The sequence below is a fragment of the Sciurus vulgaris genome (assembly GCF_902686455.1).
Source record: "Sciurus vulgaris genome assembly, chromosome: 5".
In the NCBI taxonomy this organism is placed as follows: domain Eukaryota; kingdom Metazoa; phylum Chordata; class Mammalia; order Rodentia; family Sciuridae; genus Sciurus; species Sciurus vulgaris.
This window is the reverse complement of record NC_136465.1, coordinates 105,449,956-105,468,150: the sequence shown is the minus strand read 5'-3', so window position 1 is coordinate 105,468,150 and position 18,195 is coordinate 105,449,956. Positions and strand designations below refer to the sequence as shown.

At 41.8% G+C, this 18,195-nt stretch overlaps 1 protein-coding gene across 7 annotated transcripts in view; it reads left to right on the top strand.

Moving 5' to 3' along the window:
- Positions 1 to 18,195, top strand: part of PRICKLE1 (prickle planar cell polarity protein 1) — a 106,868-nt gene that overhangs the window by 76,604 nt on the left and 12,069 nt on the right. The window contains exons 1-3 of one of the 7 annotated variants that reach the window (XM_079142387.1): positions 6,684 to 6,783; positions 16,238 to 16,423; positions 18,061 to 18,174. In XM_079142387.1, coding sequence (XP_078998513.1) covers positions 16,292 to 16,423; positions 18,061 to 18,174 — 246 coding nt within the window. In that variant the 5' untranslated portion in view covers positions 6,684 to 6,783; positions 16,238 to 16,291. Of the gene's footprint in view, positions 1 to 6,683; positions 6,784 to 6,838; positions 7,177 to 7,289; positions 7,569 to 7,775; positions 7,799 to 16,237; positions 16,424 to 18,060; positions 18,175 to 18,195 lie in introns of those variants that run through there. The other 6 variants (XM_079142384.1, XM_079142383.1, XM_079142386.1 and 3 more) reach the window with 6 other exon arrangements.

Here is an 18,195-nt window from a genome sequence, read left to right as displayed (position 1 = left end):
AATTTTATCCCATGGAGGTGCTACAAAAATGTGGAAGAAGGGACTGTAAAGTAAGAGAATGATGTGGTCAGATTCATGGTATTAAGTAAAGGAGAACAAATATAGGAATGGGAGGACCTGAGGAAATGAATTAGACTGTTGTAATGTCCCAGGGTGTAGCACAGGTAGACAGCAGTCACAGGATGGGAAGGAGGGACTTAGAGTCAATAGAAGCTTTGTTTCTCTTTCTTTTTTAAGACCAGGTCTCCTCATGTGGCCCAGGTGGCTCAAACTCAAGTGATCCTCCTGCCTCAGCCTCCTGAGTAGGTGGGACTAGAGACAATTTTAAAAATGCAGGGATCTGGTAGGTAACTAAATGAATATAGGCCAGAAAAAGAGCATCCAGAGCAAAAGAGGCCTCTGATGAGCATGCTTCTATCTTGCACCAGTACTGGCAGTACCACAAGCAGATGGGAATAGAGACAAAGGATAATATTGGTTCGGAGGTGGGTGGAGTATGTGATTTAGAAATCTGAACTCCCCTCCCCCAAGTACAGGATTTTTTGAATCCAGGGGTGCTTGATCACTGAGCTACACCCCAGCCCTCACTTTAAGATAATCCAAATTAAATAATAAGAAAATAACAAAATCAATGAATGATGAGTAGGACATAAATAAGAATATTTAGTATGTGCAAGGTCCCAAGTCAGCATCCAGGAGGATCAAATATGAGCAAAACAGTCATTCACCACACAACAAATATTTAGTTAAAATCCAATCTGTACCACACAAAGTATCCAGTGGACCAAGCCAGGGTATAAGTACTTAGGAATATCACTAAACAAAACAGACACCATCCCTGCCCTTAACCCCTCTATAATTTAATGCATGTTCAGTGTTGAATAGATTACATCTCCAAACCTAAGGGGAAAAGGAAATATTAAAAATAACTTAGATCCAGAGACAGTTACTTATCTAAAACTATATGTGGTTCAAGACCAGTAGAACAATTTGAATTCCATATCCTGGCCCCTGCTCAATCTAATTAAAGCTTGTAAACCAGTCTCCACTACAAAATCACCTCTTTTAAATCCCTACAGTTGCAGAAAGGGTCTTGGGATCTCAGATAAGATAATGAAATGTTATAGAAAGTTTTGCTGACCTTTTTCATTTTGGCAAGAAGCTTCTGGCTGCTTGAAATAATTCTTTGCTGACACCTCTCTTAAAGCACCTTTGGCTAGTTATAGCACACTGTTAGCAGTGTTAAAAGCTCGCATGCCCAGATTTTCCCTTGTGGGAACCAACCATCTTAGCCAGTGATGTATTTTTCTTAAATAGCAAAAGAAAATACAGGGTGAACAAAATAGATTTGAGCATGTAGTTCATGAAGTAAAACAGCAGACATTCTATAACTTTGAGTTTCGAGATGGAGCAATGTCTGTCATTTAGGATGTTTTGTATTAAACACCAGCTGCTAGATTATGGTGTTTTATGTTATGTTTTGAAAGGACCCCACTTTCAACACTGTTTTGACCTCTCTGTTTAGGCATTACGTAGTTCTTCTGCAGATATATTTCAACTTGAAAGTCATGTGCTAATTTCTTTCAAGATGAGGGACCCTGAATTCTACCTCTAGAATATGTACATATTATATTTTAAAAGTGAGCATCAATGGGAAGATAAAGTTTGAGATCAGAAATGTAAATCCTTTGGGTTACCTTGAGTTTGTCTCCTGTGGGCACTGAAAAATACTTGCAGTTCCAAGTTAGAGCTCACCTCAGGGCTGAACTTTTGGTTGTTCTTCAAGGAAACCATGGGAATGCAGATTCATTTAGGAATGTCAGGGCCCATCTGCCCCTCTCATCTCCCCATTCCCAGCATATACACCAGGCAGCCCAAGGCCAGGTTTGTTGCCCCCAGTAATTACTCCTTGAGACACATTGCTGGTCTTCTCTGCCCTTGACTGCTGGGGCAGCTTCCAGGCACTTCCTGTTTGGTTTATTGGCATGTTCTCTTTACCCTCGCTCTAATTTGGGAATATCTGTGATCATAGTTCTCTGCTTAAGCTTCTGTGGCTCCCTACTATCTCTAGGATAACTTGGTGTTCTTATAATGACTTCCACAGCGTGGGCCTGCCTATCTTTGGGCACAGTCTCCAGCCCCTACCTCCTTTGCTCCAGCTCTTTTGGCCCTTGGACTTTAATTGGTTCAACCTGGTCTAGGCTCTATTCCCTACCCCAGCCCCACTCTACTAATTACCCCAATCAACTACTTGTAATCCTTGAAGATGCAGTTCAGATGTCACCCCAACTTCACACTTCCTTGATCCTCACTGTCTTATTTTATAAATGATTTTAAAATGATAAGTTTCCAGCCAGGTGTTGCGACACATGCCTGTAATCCTAGCCACTTAGGAGACTGAGGCAGGAGGATCTCAAGTTTGAGGAAAGCCTCTGCAAACTAAAAAGGCTGGAAATGTAGCTCATTGATAGAGCACCCCTGGGTTCAATTGCCTATACCACACACATATACAAAAAATAATAATAATAATAAAATGATAGTTTCCCATAATCTTCCCTCCCCTGGAAACAATACTAATGCTTTGATATATATATATATATATTCCCTAAATAATTGGACTTTACATATAGTATCTTATAAATGATTAATTATAATGATGTGATCATAATATATTTTGGGGGTAGCCACTTACTTTATTTTGAATATCTTTCCATAGTATAGCTCTAACGATGCTTTTTGGAAGATTTACTCTGAATTTCTTAACATTTTGGCAGTTTTTCAGTAGTGAAGTTTAAGAATGTATTAAACCCCAGATCTACAGGAATTGAGAAGTTTGTGGAACCTAAGGTCAGAACTTATTTAAAATCAGTAACAAACTTTTCCTGGGGTGGGGGAACCCCTTCTTGATAGTTGGGAGTGAGGGGTGGGTTTTTACTATAGTTCCAACCCTGAACAAGAATCAGGGGTAGACCCCATCCTGTATCTTCCCACCCAACTTGGGTAGTAAGCACCTATCCAGTGTCAGTGTCAGGACCAGCTATCAGAAAGTATTAGCTTGGGAACATGCAGCTTGAGGTAGAGGGCCTGGTTGCTTCGGTAGAATGGCTGTGGCTATGGTGGTGGGGGCAGCTTTGGGAGGAGGCTAACCCAGGGCAGTGTCTTCTTTGAGTTGAAAATGGATTGTGTTCCCTCAAAGTTCGGAACATGGACTAACCCAAACTCCAGTACTTTAAGAGATGGAAAAACAACAACAACAACAAAATGTAACACCTTAGAGAAGTGATTTATCCCAGTGTCAGACCTAGTAATTGACAGAGAATAGGCATTTAGTCTAACTCCAAACCCCCTGCATCAGGGTACTTTGAAGAGAGTATTTACCTCATTCACAAAGTGGAGGTGGGGGGAGGGGGAGAGGACTGGAGGAGTAACTCTAAAGGGATTGGATATAGAAAATGTTAAAGAACCAGTGCTCTCTAATCACATTGCTTTAAATATAATCAAAGGGGAAAGAAATTGGAGACCTAGGGAAACTGCAACCTATTATAAAGCTCTATAATGCCTGTTGGCTCTAGGAAGAGCTTGATATCCACCTTGGGGCCTTTCCCTGGGGATACTAAGGACTAGCTAATGGTAACTAGAATTTACAAATGTTCAGTGACCCACCAAGGTGTACTGTCCAAAATGAGATACAACAGAAATGTTTAAAATTGACCAGAAAGCAAGACACATTGCACAAACTTGCAGTGATAACAAATTTGGAGGACAAATATGAAGAATTATTCCAGTAATTCCTCCGGATCTGTTTCTGAAGGATCCCCAGAACTGTTTTCAATTCTACTATTGCATGATTTTGCTTCTTTTAGTTAGCTATCTGTACATTGTCAACACAAACTAACTGCTGTTCTAGATAATACTCTCACTGCAGACCGAAACTGAAGCCATACTTAATATTACATTGCCAACTGCCTCTCAAATTTAGTTCAGTGAGATGTCATGATGAATATTGGAGCCTTTGATCTTTTTTTTTCAGTTAAGAAACTTAAAGGCATCTAATCATTTAAATACATTCTTCCTAGATCGATGACATTTGGTTATAAATCCTTTCAAATGTTTGAGACCAAGAGTATTAAAACTTAGGCTTAAAACCAAAAAGGAGGTTTGTTTTACAAAGAAAGAAAGAAGGCAAGGTGCAGAAAAGACCTCAAGGTCACTATGTGAAAGTCACAGGAGAACCAAGGATTAGCACCAAGATTTACTTTATATTGTATACATTTTTCCTTTCTACTAGACCCAATATATAACTGGCTGGCATTTGACAGACGAAATACCTCTTTATTTTTCTGCTCCCTGGCATGTTTCAGGTTTTCTATTATAATCTCCTCTATTAGGACAATGTAGTTCAGCATGGCTTTCGATTAGAAAGTTATTTGTAAAGGTATGATATAACTGTGAGGACCTGGGAAGAAAGATGTGTGAGAATCATTCATTCAACTCATCTTTATTGCACTTGCCTGCTGTGTGCCAGGAATAATATAGTAGCAAATCCCAAAACGTTGGAGCCCCTAAGGAAGAAAACAACAAACCAATGAATAGACAGACATGTGACTCCAGGCAATGACAAATGCTATGCAGATGGATATTGCAAATGAAGGGAGGGGGTGGTATTTGGGGTTAGGGGACTGGACTAGGCCTCTCTGTGGAGGTGACAGCACAGCAGATCAGAATGGAGGAAACTAAACCCTGAGAATTTGGGGGGTTTCTTTCTCACCCACCTCTGTAAGCAATGACTGTTCCGCCTGACTGAAACAAAAGGATGCTGGTTGGAGGGCCTTGCTCCCTATTCTGCATAAATTCACGCTTGACAATAGCAGTGCCATTTAGACCAGACCAAATTCTGTTTCATTCAGATTCATAGTAGGAAGCTTTTAACTGTCTCCAACTGTATAGACAATAAAGCTGACAGTACCTGTTGAAACGTTGCAAACAATATATACAAGTGACTGTCTTAGAGGAAACATGCCCTCTAATTTTGTGGCCTCAACTAATGGGAAGCTCTCCTTTTACACTATTTCAAAAAGGGTCAGCCTGGCTGGATGCATTCACCTGCAGATATTCCCTGTATGAAATGATCGTTTAGAGTCTGGTTTAATCAATAAATCATTGCACATTTGTTCTACAGATACTGTGAGTTAAAGTCATTCCTGTGGAAGCCCAAACAGAATAAAGTAGGAAAAAGGAACTCAGACTCAGGTATTCATGGTTAATTTCACAGATCCACAGGGTAAAGTGGTAACCTTTGAAGTCTTCCCACAGATCATCGTGCCCTTAGGCAGAAGAGTTCTATGTTAGAAATCTGGGAATCTTCTTGAAAACTGGAATCCATTTAGCTGATAGTTTATTTGAATTACAAATTGTGTTGTCTGAATCAATGTTCCCAAACTAATCTAACAGCAAAATCACAATTTTTGGTCCTTGCCACCTTAAAAAAGCAAAACACACAGATACACACACACACACACACACAGATCCACTTCTGCTCAGCTGCTTCATTTTGTAGCAGAGATAACAAAATTTGGCCACTAATTATTTACTTGGCTGATATATTTATGGCAACTTGTTTGTGTATTTTTAAATCACATTACAATAGGCTATTGTTCACTAGCATACTGTAGAAATATACATGTTCATATTTCTCCCAAGGAATTCTGATGGTACAGGTTTTTTTTTTTGTTTTTTGTTTTTTTTAAAGAAAGAAAAAGTTGATGCTTAACTTTGCATCCCAGTAATCCCACCTGGAGACTGAGGCAGGAGGATGGAAAGTTTGAGGCCAGTCTAAGCTATTTGGTGAGACCCTGTCTCAAAAAACCAAAACCCAAACAAACAAAAGACCACAAGGGAACAGTCACTATTTTGAAGTTGCTTTTATTTACTAGCTTACTAGAAACTGGTGAAGCTCTTAAATAATGTGCTCCCCTGCCCCCCTCTGCTTCTCTTGGCATGTTATCACCTGGAGATAAGGTGGCAATTGTTGAAACTAAAATTTGTAGTTCAGAGACTCAGACCTCTGCTGTTGACTGTTTTTAATCTATCATTTCTTTTTGTGTTTGCTTCGCAGTCCTGTTTTTGCTTCTTTTGGTCCTTTCTGGTAGACAACTGCAGCCAAGTTCCACTTTCTCTTAGTGTACCTATAAATAGCTTAGAAGCAAGATTAGCCATAAGCATGGAGCATTTTCTTATGTTTGAATAATGATATTCACCCAATTTGTTTGTAAAAACTCTTGCTAGCACTTGAGTAAGTACATTGCTTGACCTAAGCCTTCTCTTTTGCTGTTATTTACTGATAAAAATAAATCTCCTGCTCTAAGCAGCAGGAATCACTCCTAAATGCAAGGAAGTCTTAAGGGGAGAATTCATATGTTAATGAGCCCTTCCAAGTGAGAACTTGGTTAAACGTGCCATTTGCTGACATTGTTATGGGCAGAGTGGAGATGATTTAAGTGGTAGCCTTGCATATTCTCTCGGACTAGTGGCCCGCATGTGCACCTGCGGGAGGGGGAAGTTTACTTAAGCTTCCTGGGGTATCTGAATCGCAGCGACCCGGATCACTAAGGCTCTGGGGAATGGAGCCAGTGGACGGAGGTAGGTGCTGAAGCCAAGAAGCTGGCCAAGTGGGTGGCTAACTTTTCGAGGAATAACGTGCGCTCGGGACCTCGTGGACACCTGCCAGGGGCACGGTCAGCAGTGACAGTTCCTGGAAAGCGGGCAGCGTAGAGATCTGGCAGGGTAGGCGCCTCCTGCGGTCGGGAGCCGGGAGCCCAGCCCGGCTAGGATCGGGAGCTGAGCGGCCAGACCGTGGCGCTCCGCTGAGGGTGGGATCTGCAGGAAGCGAAATGGTTACTTTTTTTTTTTTTTTTTTTTCCACTGCGGGCTCTGGTTACTTCTGAAGCCGCGGGCCCCAGGCGGGCTCCCGTCGCTGAGTGGAGACGGTTTTTTTTCTCTGGGCAGTGGAGGATCTCGGAGAGTCGCAGAGCTGGGGCGCGGGGAATGCGGTCGCCTGGACAAGGCTTCTCAAACACAAGGAAGCAGAGCCTGCAAAGCCAGTGGCGACAGAGGGTTGCCACCAAGCTGGAGGATCTTTTGCCCGGACCCCCGCGGCTGGTTAGGGAGCTGCAGTGGGTGAGAATCACTGCGGTGCACCGAAAGGTGGCTCCACAAGGACAGGCCGGGGGCGGGGGTGAAGAGTGCGTCACCGCGGGGCGGGAGCGACCCCTCGCCTACCAGGCGGGGCCAGTACTGCACCGCGACCCCAGGGGCGCGGCCGGGCGAGGACTTAGTGGGGACCCTACTCTGGCTACCCTTCTCAGTCCGCTCTCCTAGGGTCTCTTCCGGAAATGCGTGGGCCGGGGTAACGTGGGGGGCACCCAAACCTTTTTTCCTCCGGGAGCTAACAGCGCCGAGCAGCTAGCCGCAGAGCGGTGAGCGGCGACTGTGCGCTGCGGGGCTCCGCGCGTTCGGGGGCTGAGGCGAGGGTTGCAGGCCGTGCTCGGCTCCGCTGCCCGAGACTGCAGGTGGGGACCCGCTGTTTAGGTATCGGGGCTTGATGGCAACAGGCGGCAGGGGCTGAACGCCGGAAGGCTGGGGGATGCGCATCAGGGCGCGCTTGCAGGGAGGGGGCTTTGCGCCGGAAGGTGGGGGATAGACGTAGGGACCCGCAGGCACCCGGTGCAGCCGCAAGCTGCGGGACTGGTGCTCTTCTGCGGAGGTGAAGAGGCTGCGCTGAGAGGTACTTCTGCAGGAGGTGGGTAACGGGAATTCGGGGCGACTGTTCTATCCTCGGGGACTACGGGGCTGTTCTGGGGGCTTCGCGTCGGTGACGAGGAGGGGTTCGCTCCCTGCCGTTGGGGCTCCACTTCGACCTCGGGCTGCCCAAGACTGGCGACACAGTCGAGGGTAGGGGACCCGGTCCGACCCACGGCCCCGGGCGCCCCCTCGCGGCCTGAGCTGCCCCTGCCGCGCCAGTGCCGGGTCTTGGGGCGCCGGGGACTGGGACGCCTTCTGTAAGGTGTGTCCCTTTTCCTGTTGTGTGGGTGGGTTGACCCCAGGGGTCCCCGACAGCCCGCACTCGAAGCTGTGTAAGAATCGGCCCGCCGAATTTTCCGCGAAGGGTGACATCCCTTCCCGTGTGCTCTTCTCCGGCCCGTTTGAAAAGGCTCGGGTTTTCGCGTTAATCTGTGTCTGTATAAACCAGGCTGTGTGTGGAATTTGTTTTTACAACTCGAGTCTTGTGACTTCTCAAACACTTTATTGAAGTGTTTTCTCTGGAAACTTGTTTCAAATGAGTGCTGTGAGTTTCACAAAGAGGAGTGTTGTTCAGGAGCCAACAGGTGACGGGTTGAAACCCGAGTCTGTGTGTACATTGGAGTCGAGTCTGGCTGCCGTTTCCTTGGGCCGCCGTTGGAAATAGAAATTCAAAAAAATCAATAGGAGACTGACGGGAACATGGTTTTGAGAAAATATCTGCGTCCCTCGTTATGGAAAATAATGAGCTCGTTAGGACAGTGCCTGGAGTAGTAGGCCTCATGCTGCAGCAGATGCATTTTGGATCTTGTCTTTATGTACCAGTTTACAGCCAAATAACCTGACCCAAAAGCGTCGCTCTGGCAAAGGACCCTGCTTTGTCATCATGTTTCCTCCTTTTGTTAAGCAGTCTGCCTTACTGTCGTGGAATGTATTTGTGTATGAAATTAGAATGCTTTGAGAGTTCCACATTTCCTCTTGGAAAAATGGATGATGTTTTGGCAACTGAGTGGTACATGACAGCCTACTCAGCTGTTGGAAAATGTGCGAGCTGGGTGGAGATTTACCTGGAAAATGCAGAAAATACCAAAGGGTTATTGCTGGTATGAAGTACTTTTAGTTAAAGAATGTTTGATAAGCATATCTTCTGATAGATAACTGCATTATAATATTCATATATTTTTCAATATAAGTGAAATTGAATTGGGCTCTTTTAGCAATGAATTTTGTCTCTAGCAGACAGTAAGTCATTGAGTGTACTTTGGGTGTGTGAAAACGTTAAGAAAATTACAGTGTAGTCCTACTGTGCAATTCAGATCTTAATTGCAATAGTTTTGATAGTTCTGGATTTATTTTAATTTTAAATTAAAAACATCACAAACAAGGAACTTTATATAATGGAAGTGTTACATGTTTGTACTGCCAAATTTGCCTGTAGTTAAATTTAATTCACCTGCATATTTATCCAGGAAGTTTTTAAATGGAGAACCTGTGATCTTCTATGCAGGAAGGCCTTGTTAACAAGCAGTCTTAACAAAGGAGTCCTTAAAACTGCTGTGGCCCACAGGATGGCACTTTGAAGCAGGGGACACCTAGGGAATTTTAGCCTAACTGACTTCACAAATTAGTATCTGTTCTGGTTTTTAGTGATCAAAGGATTTCTGATTTACTTGAACATGTTCACACAAGAAATATTTTTTCATAAGGACCCTACAGTATCATGATAGTCTTCACATAGGCACTAGAGAGAAATGTCACTGGGAAAAGTGTTGGAAGTTAGACCTTAGACTTCATATTCCATGAGCAGCACTGAAAATTGTTGTTTAGCAGTTGCATGACTTTGATTTAATTTGGTGACTTGGTCCAAGAAAGTGATAAATAAATAATAGGAACCATACCAGAACTGACATATAGTTATAACCTCAAAATGTATCTGATTGAACTTATTCTCCCAAATTCCCTCAAATCCTCCTTCTCCTTCCCAGTTGCCCTATGGTATTTATAGGTACACCATATAGTACGGTATATACCCTGTAGGGATATCACTGTAGTACCATAGTACCAATAAGTACACCATTTTTCAAGTCTCCTGATACTCAAAATTATATTGTCCACTCAGTTTCCCCCTTTCCTATTAGTGCTTTTTACTTTCCCTCCCAAACTCTCTATGTTTAGGATTCCTTAGAGACAGTGGGCTTTGGTCTCTCACAGGATCTTTTCTTACCATGTCAACCTTCTTAAAGGCTAGAAATATCTTCCACTCATTTACTTTTTGTCATTTCCCATTGCCTGTAGCATTAGGTCCAAAGTCTCCTGCTTAACGTGTATAATTTCTGAAAATCTGATTCAGATACTGTTGCCATCTATTGCTGTTTCTTGGGGAAAATTTCTCTGTAGTGATTACTGTCCATTCTTCCCTACCTCTGGACCTCCGTATACTATTCTTAGTAAGCTTTCTGGATGAAAAGAGTAAAGACTGGTTTATGTATATGTCAGAGTTAGTCAGAATAATAAACCTTAGCTGTTGTGGATGTAGCATTATGCTCAGTAGGAAATACAGTGATTTCCAGATAACTGAAATAGCATCGCAAAATAATAAAGCTGCTTTTTTAGTTTGGGAAACATCTCAAACCAAATATCTCCCTTTATCAGTGAATCCTGTGTTTACAGGAGGATTGCTTATGCCCTCATCCAGTGTGGTCACTAAGTACTTTGAGACACAATTTTTCAGATTAGTTTCTTTTTTTACAGAATAAAATTGCAAACAACAAACTAAAAAAGAGTTTGGAGGTTGTTGGCAAAGGGGAAGCCTAGTTAAAAGACAGAAGTAGCAGGAATCAAAACATGAGAACAGGGGGAAAAAACCTACAGAAAGTTTGCCACTCATCAGAGTTATGAGTTGGGGGCTACTGTGCTGTTCTGGACAACAGCTCCTCATTAGAAGTAGCCCTAAATTGCCCTCATGTTCCAGGGTGAGGACTGGGTTCCCAGGTCACACCCAGCTGGATGCCTAGACTAGAACTCTAGTGTCTTGAATCTCAAAGGGAGCAGTTTTTCCAGTGTGCTCAAAAGGAAGACAAGTAATCAGCACAATGCTAAATCACAAACTATTTACACACATACTACCATTAAAGAAAGCAAGGAAATAAAGAGTGGAATTTGGAAACATTCTTATCACAGTGGCTACATTTTCTTTAAGCTCCCCCCCCACCACCACCACTAGAATAAGTGTCAGTGGCTTTTCTTTTTATATGCCCCAGAACCCATCAATAGTGACATTTAGTGAATAAATCTAGAAAGTGAATTTCATGAGGAGTCCACCATTACATCACTGTGTGGGGTGCATGGGACCATACTCTTAATTTGGGAAACAAGTGCCCCCTCACAGCCAAGCATAAATGAGGTGTTTACAGTTGTTCAGCCTAAGACTACTGGATAGACCCTGCTTTGCTGTTGACCATTATACACGCTCTGTGTGTGCACTACTTGTGTGGTGTCTGAGGTTTTATGTGGGGACTAGTTAGAAGCTGCTTTCAAGGCAGCTGGAAATGGTGGTCAATAATTTGGCAAAATTATGTGCCCTTCAGGAGGCTAGAGCCCTTCTGAATTCAAAAAGGATGAAACCCAGGCGTCAACATGGTCTTCATTTGTTACTAACATGTTGTTCTTATTCCAAATGTCACTGTCGGCTTCACAAAAACCTGTCTAGTCAGTGGAAGTAATAATGCCAATTGGTACACTGCACAGTGACACTAATTCTTTATTTTCATGTAATTCTTTTGCATCCTTAAGTTAAACCATCTTTGAAAGAAAAAAAATGCAGTTTTTAAAGAAGCAGGTCCTAAAATGTTAGGTGACTCACGAAAGATATGAAAGACTTCAGAACCCAGTTTACAGAATGCTGGGAGCACCAGATTCCATTCTCTGAGTATAGCTTTTGCCCCTTGGAGCAGATGTTCTCTTGACAATTATATGATGATTGAGAAGTTATACATCTGCAAGTGTTTGTGTTTGATTCCTTTTAAATGGTAAGAAGTAGCTATTTCACTATTTTCAAGGAAGAGGGGAGAGAAAGGGCAAAGGAAGAAATGAAACTGTTCAGTTTCTGTGGCATACTTGCATATTCCAGAATACCCCCATGAAACAAAGAAAAAAGCATCTGCTCTCTGCCAACCTGGAGTTTCTTACCTCCCTTATGTCGACATTTAATCTTCAAAACAGTGTCAGCAAAGAACTCAGAACCTGCCTGAATTAAATTCAAATATCTGTTCTCTGTGCTTGCCCTTAATGCCATCTTTGATGGTGTTATTAGCTGTTAAAGTTTTTTGCTTCTCTTTAAAAAAGGTGGAGCAGGGTGTGGTCTGTGAGTGAGAGAGAAACAATGATCAAGCAGGTAAAGTATGAACAATTGAGTCTTGTTACTTTTCTGAAATTTGAAATTACATCAAAATAAAAAGTCACAAAAATAGTGATGTGCAGGGCAGAGGACAGGGCCACTGTTGTCCATCGAAGGGTGTTCTGAGAAAGAAAACAAAGGCACAATGAGCAAGTGTTTTACTCTATAGCATACTAGCAGAGTTGAGTGGTTCCATTTCTAGTACAGCTCAGCCTATTTTGTAAACCTGACTTCTGCTCCTGTTTCACATCATCATCCTTAAAAAACAACACTTGAAAATAAAGTTAAAGAAATGCTTCTGTTAGAACTGATTCTACCATGACCTCACATGCCTGACCTAAAGGATGTTTTTTGGCAGCACAAATTCAAACATGTTTAGATACCACTGGAAAGACCCTCAAGGACTGAAGCATGTGAATGACTGGGCTCCCCTCTTCCTTTTGTGGTGTCAAAGTCAATACCATATAGTAATGTGAATGCTTCAACAAGGGGCATCTGTGACATTTGTACAACCACATTTTTATTCTAATATTTTACAAGCACAGGAACCATTCTCTGACCAGCCAGCTGCTGTCACAGTATGAGCCAATGTAGTATGAGTCAGTGATATTCAATTAAGTGGATTAAGAATAAACTCCGGGTCTATTGGCAATTATTAAAAGAATACAGGTAATCTTTAAAAATAAGATAATCCAGATGAAGCTAGTGGTAAGAGTAATGTCTCTTACCACAACCACCCAAGTAGAGGTCATGCTAGATCATTTTTTTTTTCTTTTGCCATTTTTGTGGTACTAGGGATTGAACCCAGGGATGCTGTACCACTGAGCCATACCCACAGCCTCCCCAGCCTCCCCACCCTCCACCCCTGCTTTTTTTCCCCCCCTCCTGACAGGATCTTGCTAAGGTGCTGAGGCTGACCTTGAATTTCAATCCTCCTGTCTCAGCCTCTGAAGTAACTGGGATTACAGGAGTGGGTCCCTGTGCCCAGCTTATAACTTTTTTTTTAACTTTTTAATTTTATTTGTTCTAATTAGTTGTACATAACTTGTTTTAAATGTTTGATTTTTGGTCAGCCCTGAAAACATACTAACAAATGTAGTTTGATCATTTAAGTAATTATGCTCTGATAAAAAGGGAAAATAGAAAAGGCTTCTTCTAGTGAATAAATTCTGAACCAGCAACTCATTAAGCTGTTGGATTTTTTTTTTTTACATATTTTATGGGTGTATTAATAGTGGGATTTGTTGTTATATATTTGTACATGCACATAATATAATTCGACCCATATCATTTCCTGGTATCCTCACCCCTTTACTCAGTTGGTCTCCCTTTGATTTTCATAAGATTCCCCCATGTCTCTTTCTCTCTTTCTTTCTTTTCTCTTTTCTTTTTTTCCTCTCTCTAACCTTCACATGTGAGAGAAAGCGTAGGCTATTGGGTTTCTATCATCATTTTGGCTGAGCTTTCCTTCACCTTTTGTGGGTGGATAGACTGTCTCCTCTCCAGTTGGATCCTGTTGTGTGTCTGCTCTGCAGGGGGCATGACTAGTTCACCAAGGAAATAACTTGGCCTGATGGACTTCCGCTTCTCAGAGGTAGGGTGGGGCCATAGTGGGTCGTGATCTCAGGGATCAAGGGTGTGGGTCCAAAGACCACTGCCTGTTAACTTTCTGACCTTGGACAATTGACCATGAGGCCGATCACTCTGGGACTGTTTCTTTATCTGTTAAGGGAGATACTACCAACACTGGGTTGCTTGATAGGTTGTTAACTACTGTAACACTAATAGTACCTGGCTAGACAAAGGATTTAAAAAATTAGATTAAATAAATCAGAGTGCTACCAAATAAAACCAAAAACCACGTTGATGATGAAGATGATTTTGTCATTTATGTTCCTAAGGTTGTGTTCTTCACATTGTCAGTGAATCCATGCTCAGTGTCATTTGTTAAAAGGCTGGGATGAACATGAGTTACAGGTTTGAGATGTGGCCAGCACGTCCAGGTGATTGAGAGGGGAGGAGGATGGTGGGTGGTACTTAGTGCTAACGTTGATTTACCTTGATTAGGATAGTAATTTACTCTACATTTTTTCACAAAAGGCTAATCAAGGAATACAGCTGTAAAAGTAATTCCGCTCTGTAGCAATCTGTATCTTTGTGCTAGCTTGGAAAAATCCATGGTTTGTTGTAATTTGTGGTGTTTGCTCTTATTTTATGATATAATGACATTTAATTTTTAGGTTCTATTTAATATTTATGTCCTTTGTAAATCTCCTCCCCAGACAAATTTGCCAAGGGACAAGTGTTAATATTTCATTCACAATTTAGGTTAAATTGCACTGAAGACACCAGTTCTCCTGGTGGGGATTTTTGAGTTACTAATGAAAGTCTTAACCTCTAGTTCTCTTCCTTTGACAAGTGAGGGTTGCTTTTTTAAAGCAAAAAGGAAACACTTAGATCCAAGACATTTTCTAACTTTGATGAGCACATCCTTTTTATTGAGGATCTGGGGAGTGCGCTTGTATTTAGAAGACCTTTCCTAAATCAGCACAGGTCACCACCTGCTTGTGGTAGTATAGGTAATGAGGTCTTCTTTACTTTTTGTTCAGGTGAATGAAAGTTAAATTTTTTAGTTGGAATAATACCCACTGGGTGGACTCGCTCCTACAGCTCCCAAAGATTGTAGCCATGAGCTGTCATGGTTGGCCTTCTGTTTGTGAACTCTTAAAATTTTAATTTTTTAATGTCCTTTGATTTATAAAAGGAAAACTACACTTTCTACAATCAGATGTTGGTAGTAAGGTTCTCTGATATTAACTGGAGCTGCATCAAGCTGCTGAAAAATGACCTTGTCATGGGCTGAAATTGTTTAGATTTGCATTGCCTTTCCCACATATAAGTCAATGAGAATTTTTAATAAGGCAGAAGAACTTTTGGACATCTGATTCTGGCCTTTAGCTGTGTGACATTGGACAAGTCACTTCTTGACCCTTTTCTCTAAAATGATTGGGTTCCACTAATTACAGTTTTCTTTCTTTACATCCCATTTTGTGGGGAGGGGGAAGATATAAGAAGATCCATCTGGTTCTAAAAGGTCTGTTATTTTTTCTTAGTTCCTTGAGTGAAGGATGATGTTTAAGAATCAAAACACACTTAATAAAGATAATACTTGGTCCTGGGTCAGGGAATATTGTCCTGACACCTTTACTGCCCTTCATCTGGGGCAGCTTTACAAAGGATTTAACTTCTTACTTTGCCCAATAGTGCGCTGTTGGCATTTCACACACAGTAGGTACCGCATAACTCTTCAATAAATGCTGGCTTATAATGCAATTAAACATTAATAGTCACCAAGCTGGATTTTATTTTAGCCTAGTGCTGTATCCAATTACTGTTTGTTGAAGGGACTCATTGATGACTGTCTGGCTGACTTTAGCCCTTAGTAAAAGCTTGAGGATTTAATGTGCTATATAAGGATTTAACTGTGCTATTTCTATTTAGTGTGTAAACTAAGTTTAGTGTCATGATTAGAAGTCTGAAAGCTAAGCAGTTTGGCCCAGGGGACCCCTCCCCGCAGGCAGCACTGCCTCAGCGGGAAAACTGCTGAGGAAACATGGGGAACCAAGTTGGAGGTGGGGGTCTCTGCAGCCATTTTTCATGGGGCATAATAGCAGACAAGGCAGGTGGCCCTGTTCCTCACACTTATTTCTACAGCTCCTAGAACTTCAGGGGAATTTCATTTGTAGGCAAGTTAGAAAATCAACAATTTTCTTTTTCTCAATGAACTTGGTGTGTAGAGAGGTGCCTTTTAAAAGTGACTAGAAATAAACTAGGCTTGGTGGCATTTTTGAACTGTTGAGCAACTCAGAGGGCTATTTCCAAATTGTATAGCCCTGGGCATTGAAGGGTGGTGACTCTAGTAATTTGATTACTTTCTCTGGGTCCAGCTGTGTACAAACAAGCGTTCAATAAAAGCTCTTGGAGAGGACTAGAGTAATGCATTCAGGTTTTTAATTTCTTTGTTTTTTCTTCTGTTGTCCACAGGAGCCATTATTGGATGTCCTTTGACTGAGAGATCAGGTTTTTAGCTTTATTATTATGCCTTTGGAGATGGAGCCCAAAATGAGCAAACTGGCCTTTGGTTGTCAGAGAAGTTCCACTTCGGATGATGATTCTGGCTGTGCACTGGAGGAGTATGCCTGGGTGCCCCCAGGCCTCAGACCAGAGCAGGTAGGAACCCAATAGTCTTGTTTTCTGTTTGTTTTTCAGCATGATTTAAGACCTCAGAGCATTGTTTTGTTGTGTTTTTGCAGTAACACTGATATACCACTTTCCCGAAAATCCCTCATATTTCTTTGGATGACTTTGAATTTTTGCTTTTTTCAGGTCCTATTTACTTTCTCAAGGGAAGTTTTCCATCTCTTTGCACACATGGATTCAATCACCCCACAAAGATGCAGTTTTTGCTCTCATGATAGATGAAATTTAGTGTTCTGCATATATGTGCATTTGTTATGTAGATTTCTGATGAAATGCATTTGTTCTTCAAAGAGTGAGAGGAATTCACATTTTTTAAAACTTGAGTGACAACAAAAAGATAATGAAAGGAAAGTTTCCAGGTCAGTTGTCAGTAATGCCTTTGCTGTGGAAGAGAGATGTAGAGCTATAAGAATCTACCTGAAGTGATACTGTCTAGAAATTCAACCTTTGATGACTTCACATTTAAGAATCTGTCACCAGACAGGGTAATTGGAAAAAAATTAAGGAGTTAATTTTGTGCTTTATTTGTATTATTTTGAAGATAACAATTTATATGCCTATTTTTATTTTCCCATCATTTCCTTATAATGATTAGCTTTTTGAAAATCACTGGTGATAGATATTATTATAAGAGCAAAAGCATCCTTTGAAATAAAAGATGACAAGTGGAACTTTGCTTCTGAGTTATGGCTCCGTTTCCTTTATGGTGGGAACTCCTTTGAGAACAGAGAATCCTTGCTCATCCAGGGCCCAGCACAGCGGCTGGTGCATATGCAGGTGTTATTCAGTAAGTGTGACTTTAAAAAGCCTTTAGAGCTGATACAGTGTAGGGAAGGAAGAGTACTAGTACACAGTAAGGGAAGCAGCGTATTGACTAAATCCCCCTCTTACATCTCAGGGTGGGTAGGTTTTGTGTGGCACTGATTTCTAAGCTGAGATGTCTCATGTGCCCTAATCTCCTTCTTCCTTGGATCATTTTCATTCCTTTCCAGCAATGCAGTACCCTTTGCAGTGCTCATTAAGGGATGTTCCTTATTTAAAGACAACAGAAAAACAAATATTGTGTTCTCCTTTCAAAGTGTAGCTCAACATGGCTCCTTTCCAGTTTCCTTGGGAAAACTGATTCCAGATATTTAGAGAATAGCACCCATGGAAGTTAAGGATGCAGATGCTTGAAAGGACCTGATCAGAGCCTACAACATTTAACAAAATTCAGACAGCAAGTTAAACGTGTGTATAGTAACTGGATTTTGGACAGTGTCAAATAGCGCATGTAGTCATCTGCAGAATTCACCCCAGACTCTCAGCTGATCCCTTGACTGACCCTTGGAAACTGGCTGAGGAATAGTAACAGTAAATGTGCATTTTTTATGGTGCATAATTTATGATGCCCCTAATTGTCACTACAAATTGCATTCCTGAAGAGCAATTTAGCAGCTGGATGCTAGTTATCTGCAGGTTTGCAGTTCTGCTGAGTTGGCTCAGCTGGTCTTCTCATTAGCTCCAAGAGGCCAAACCTTGTACCAAGGGAAGGGTAACTTTAAAAACTGAGCCAGCTAAGACGTTCCGTTTGTGTGTATTGATGTCATTCTCTGTCACTTGTGCAGATCCAGCTCTATTTTGCATGCTTGCCAGAGGAAAAGGTTCCTTATGTTAACAGCCCTGGAGAGAAACATCGGATTAAACAGCTTTTGTACCAGTTGCCACCACATGATAATGAGGTAAAATAACAGAAAGAAGGC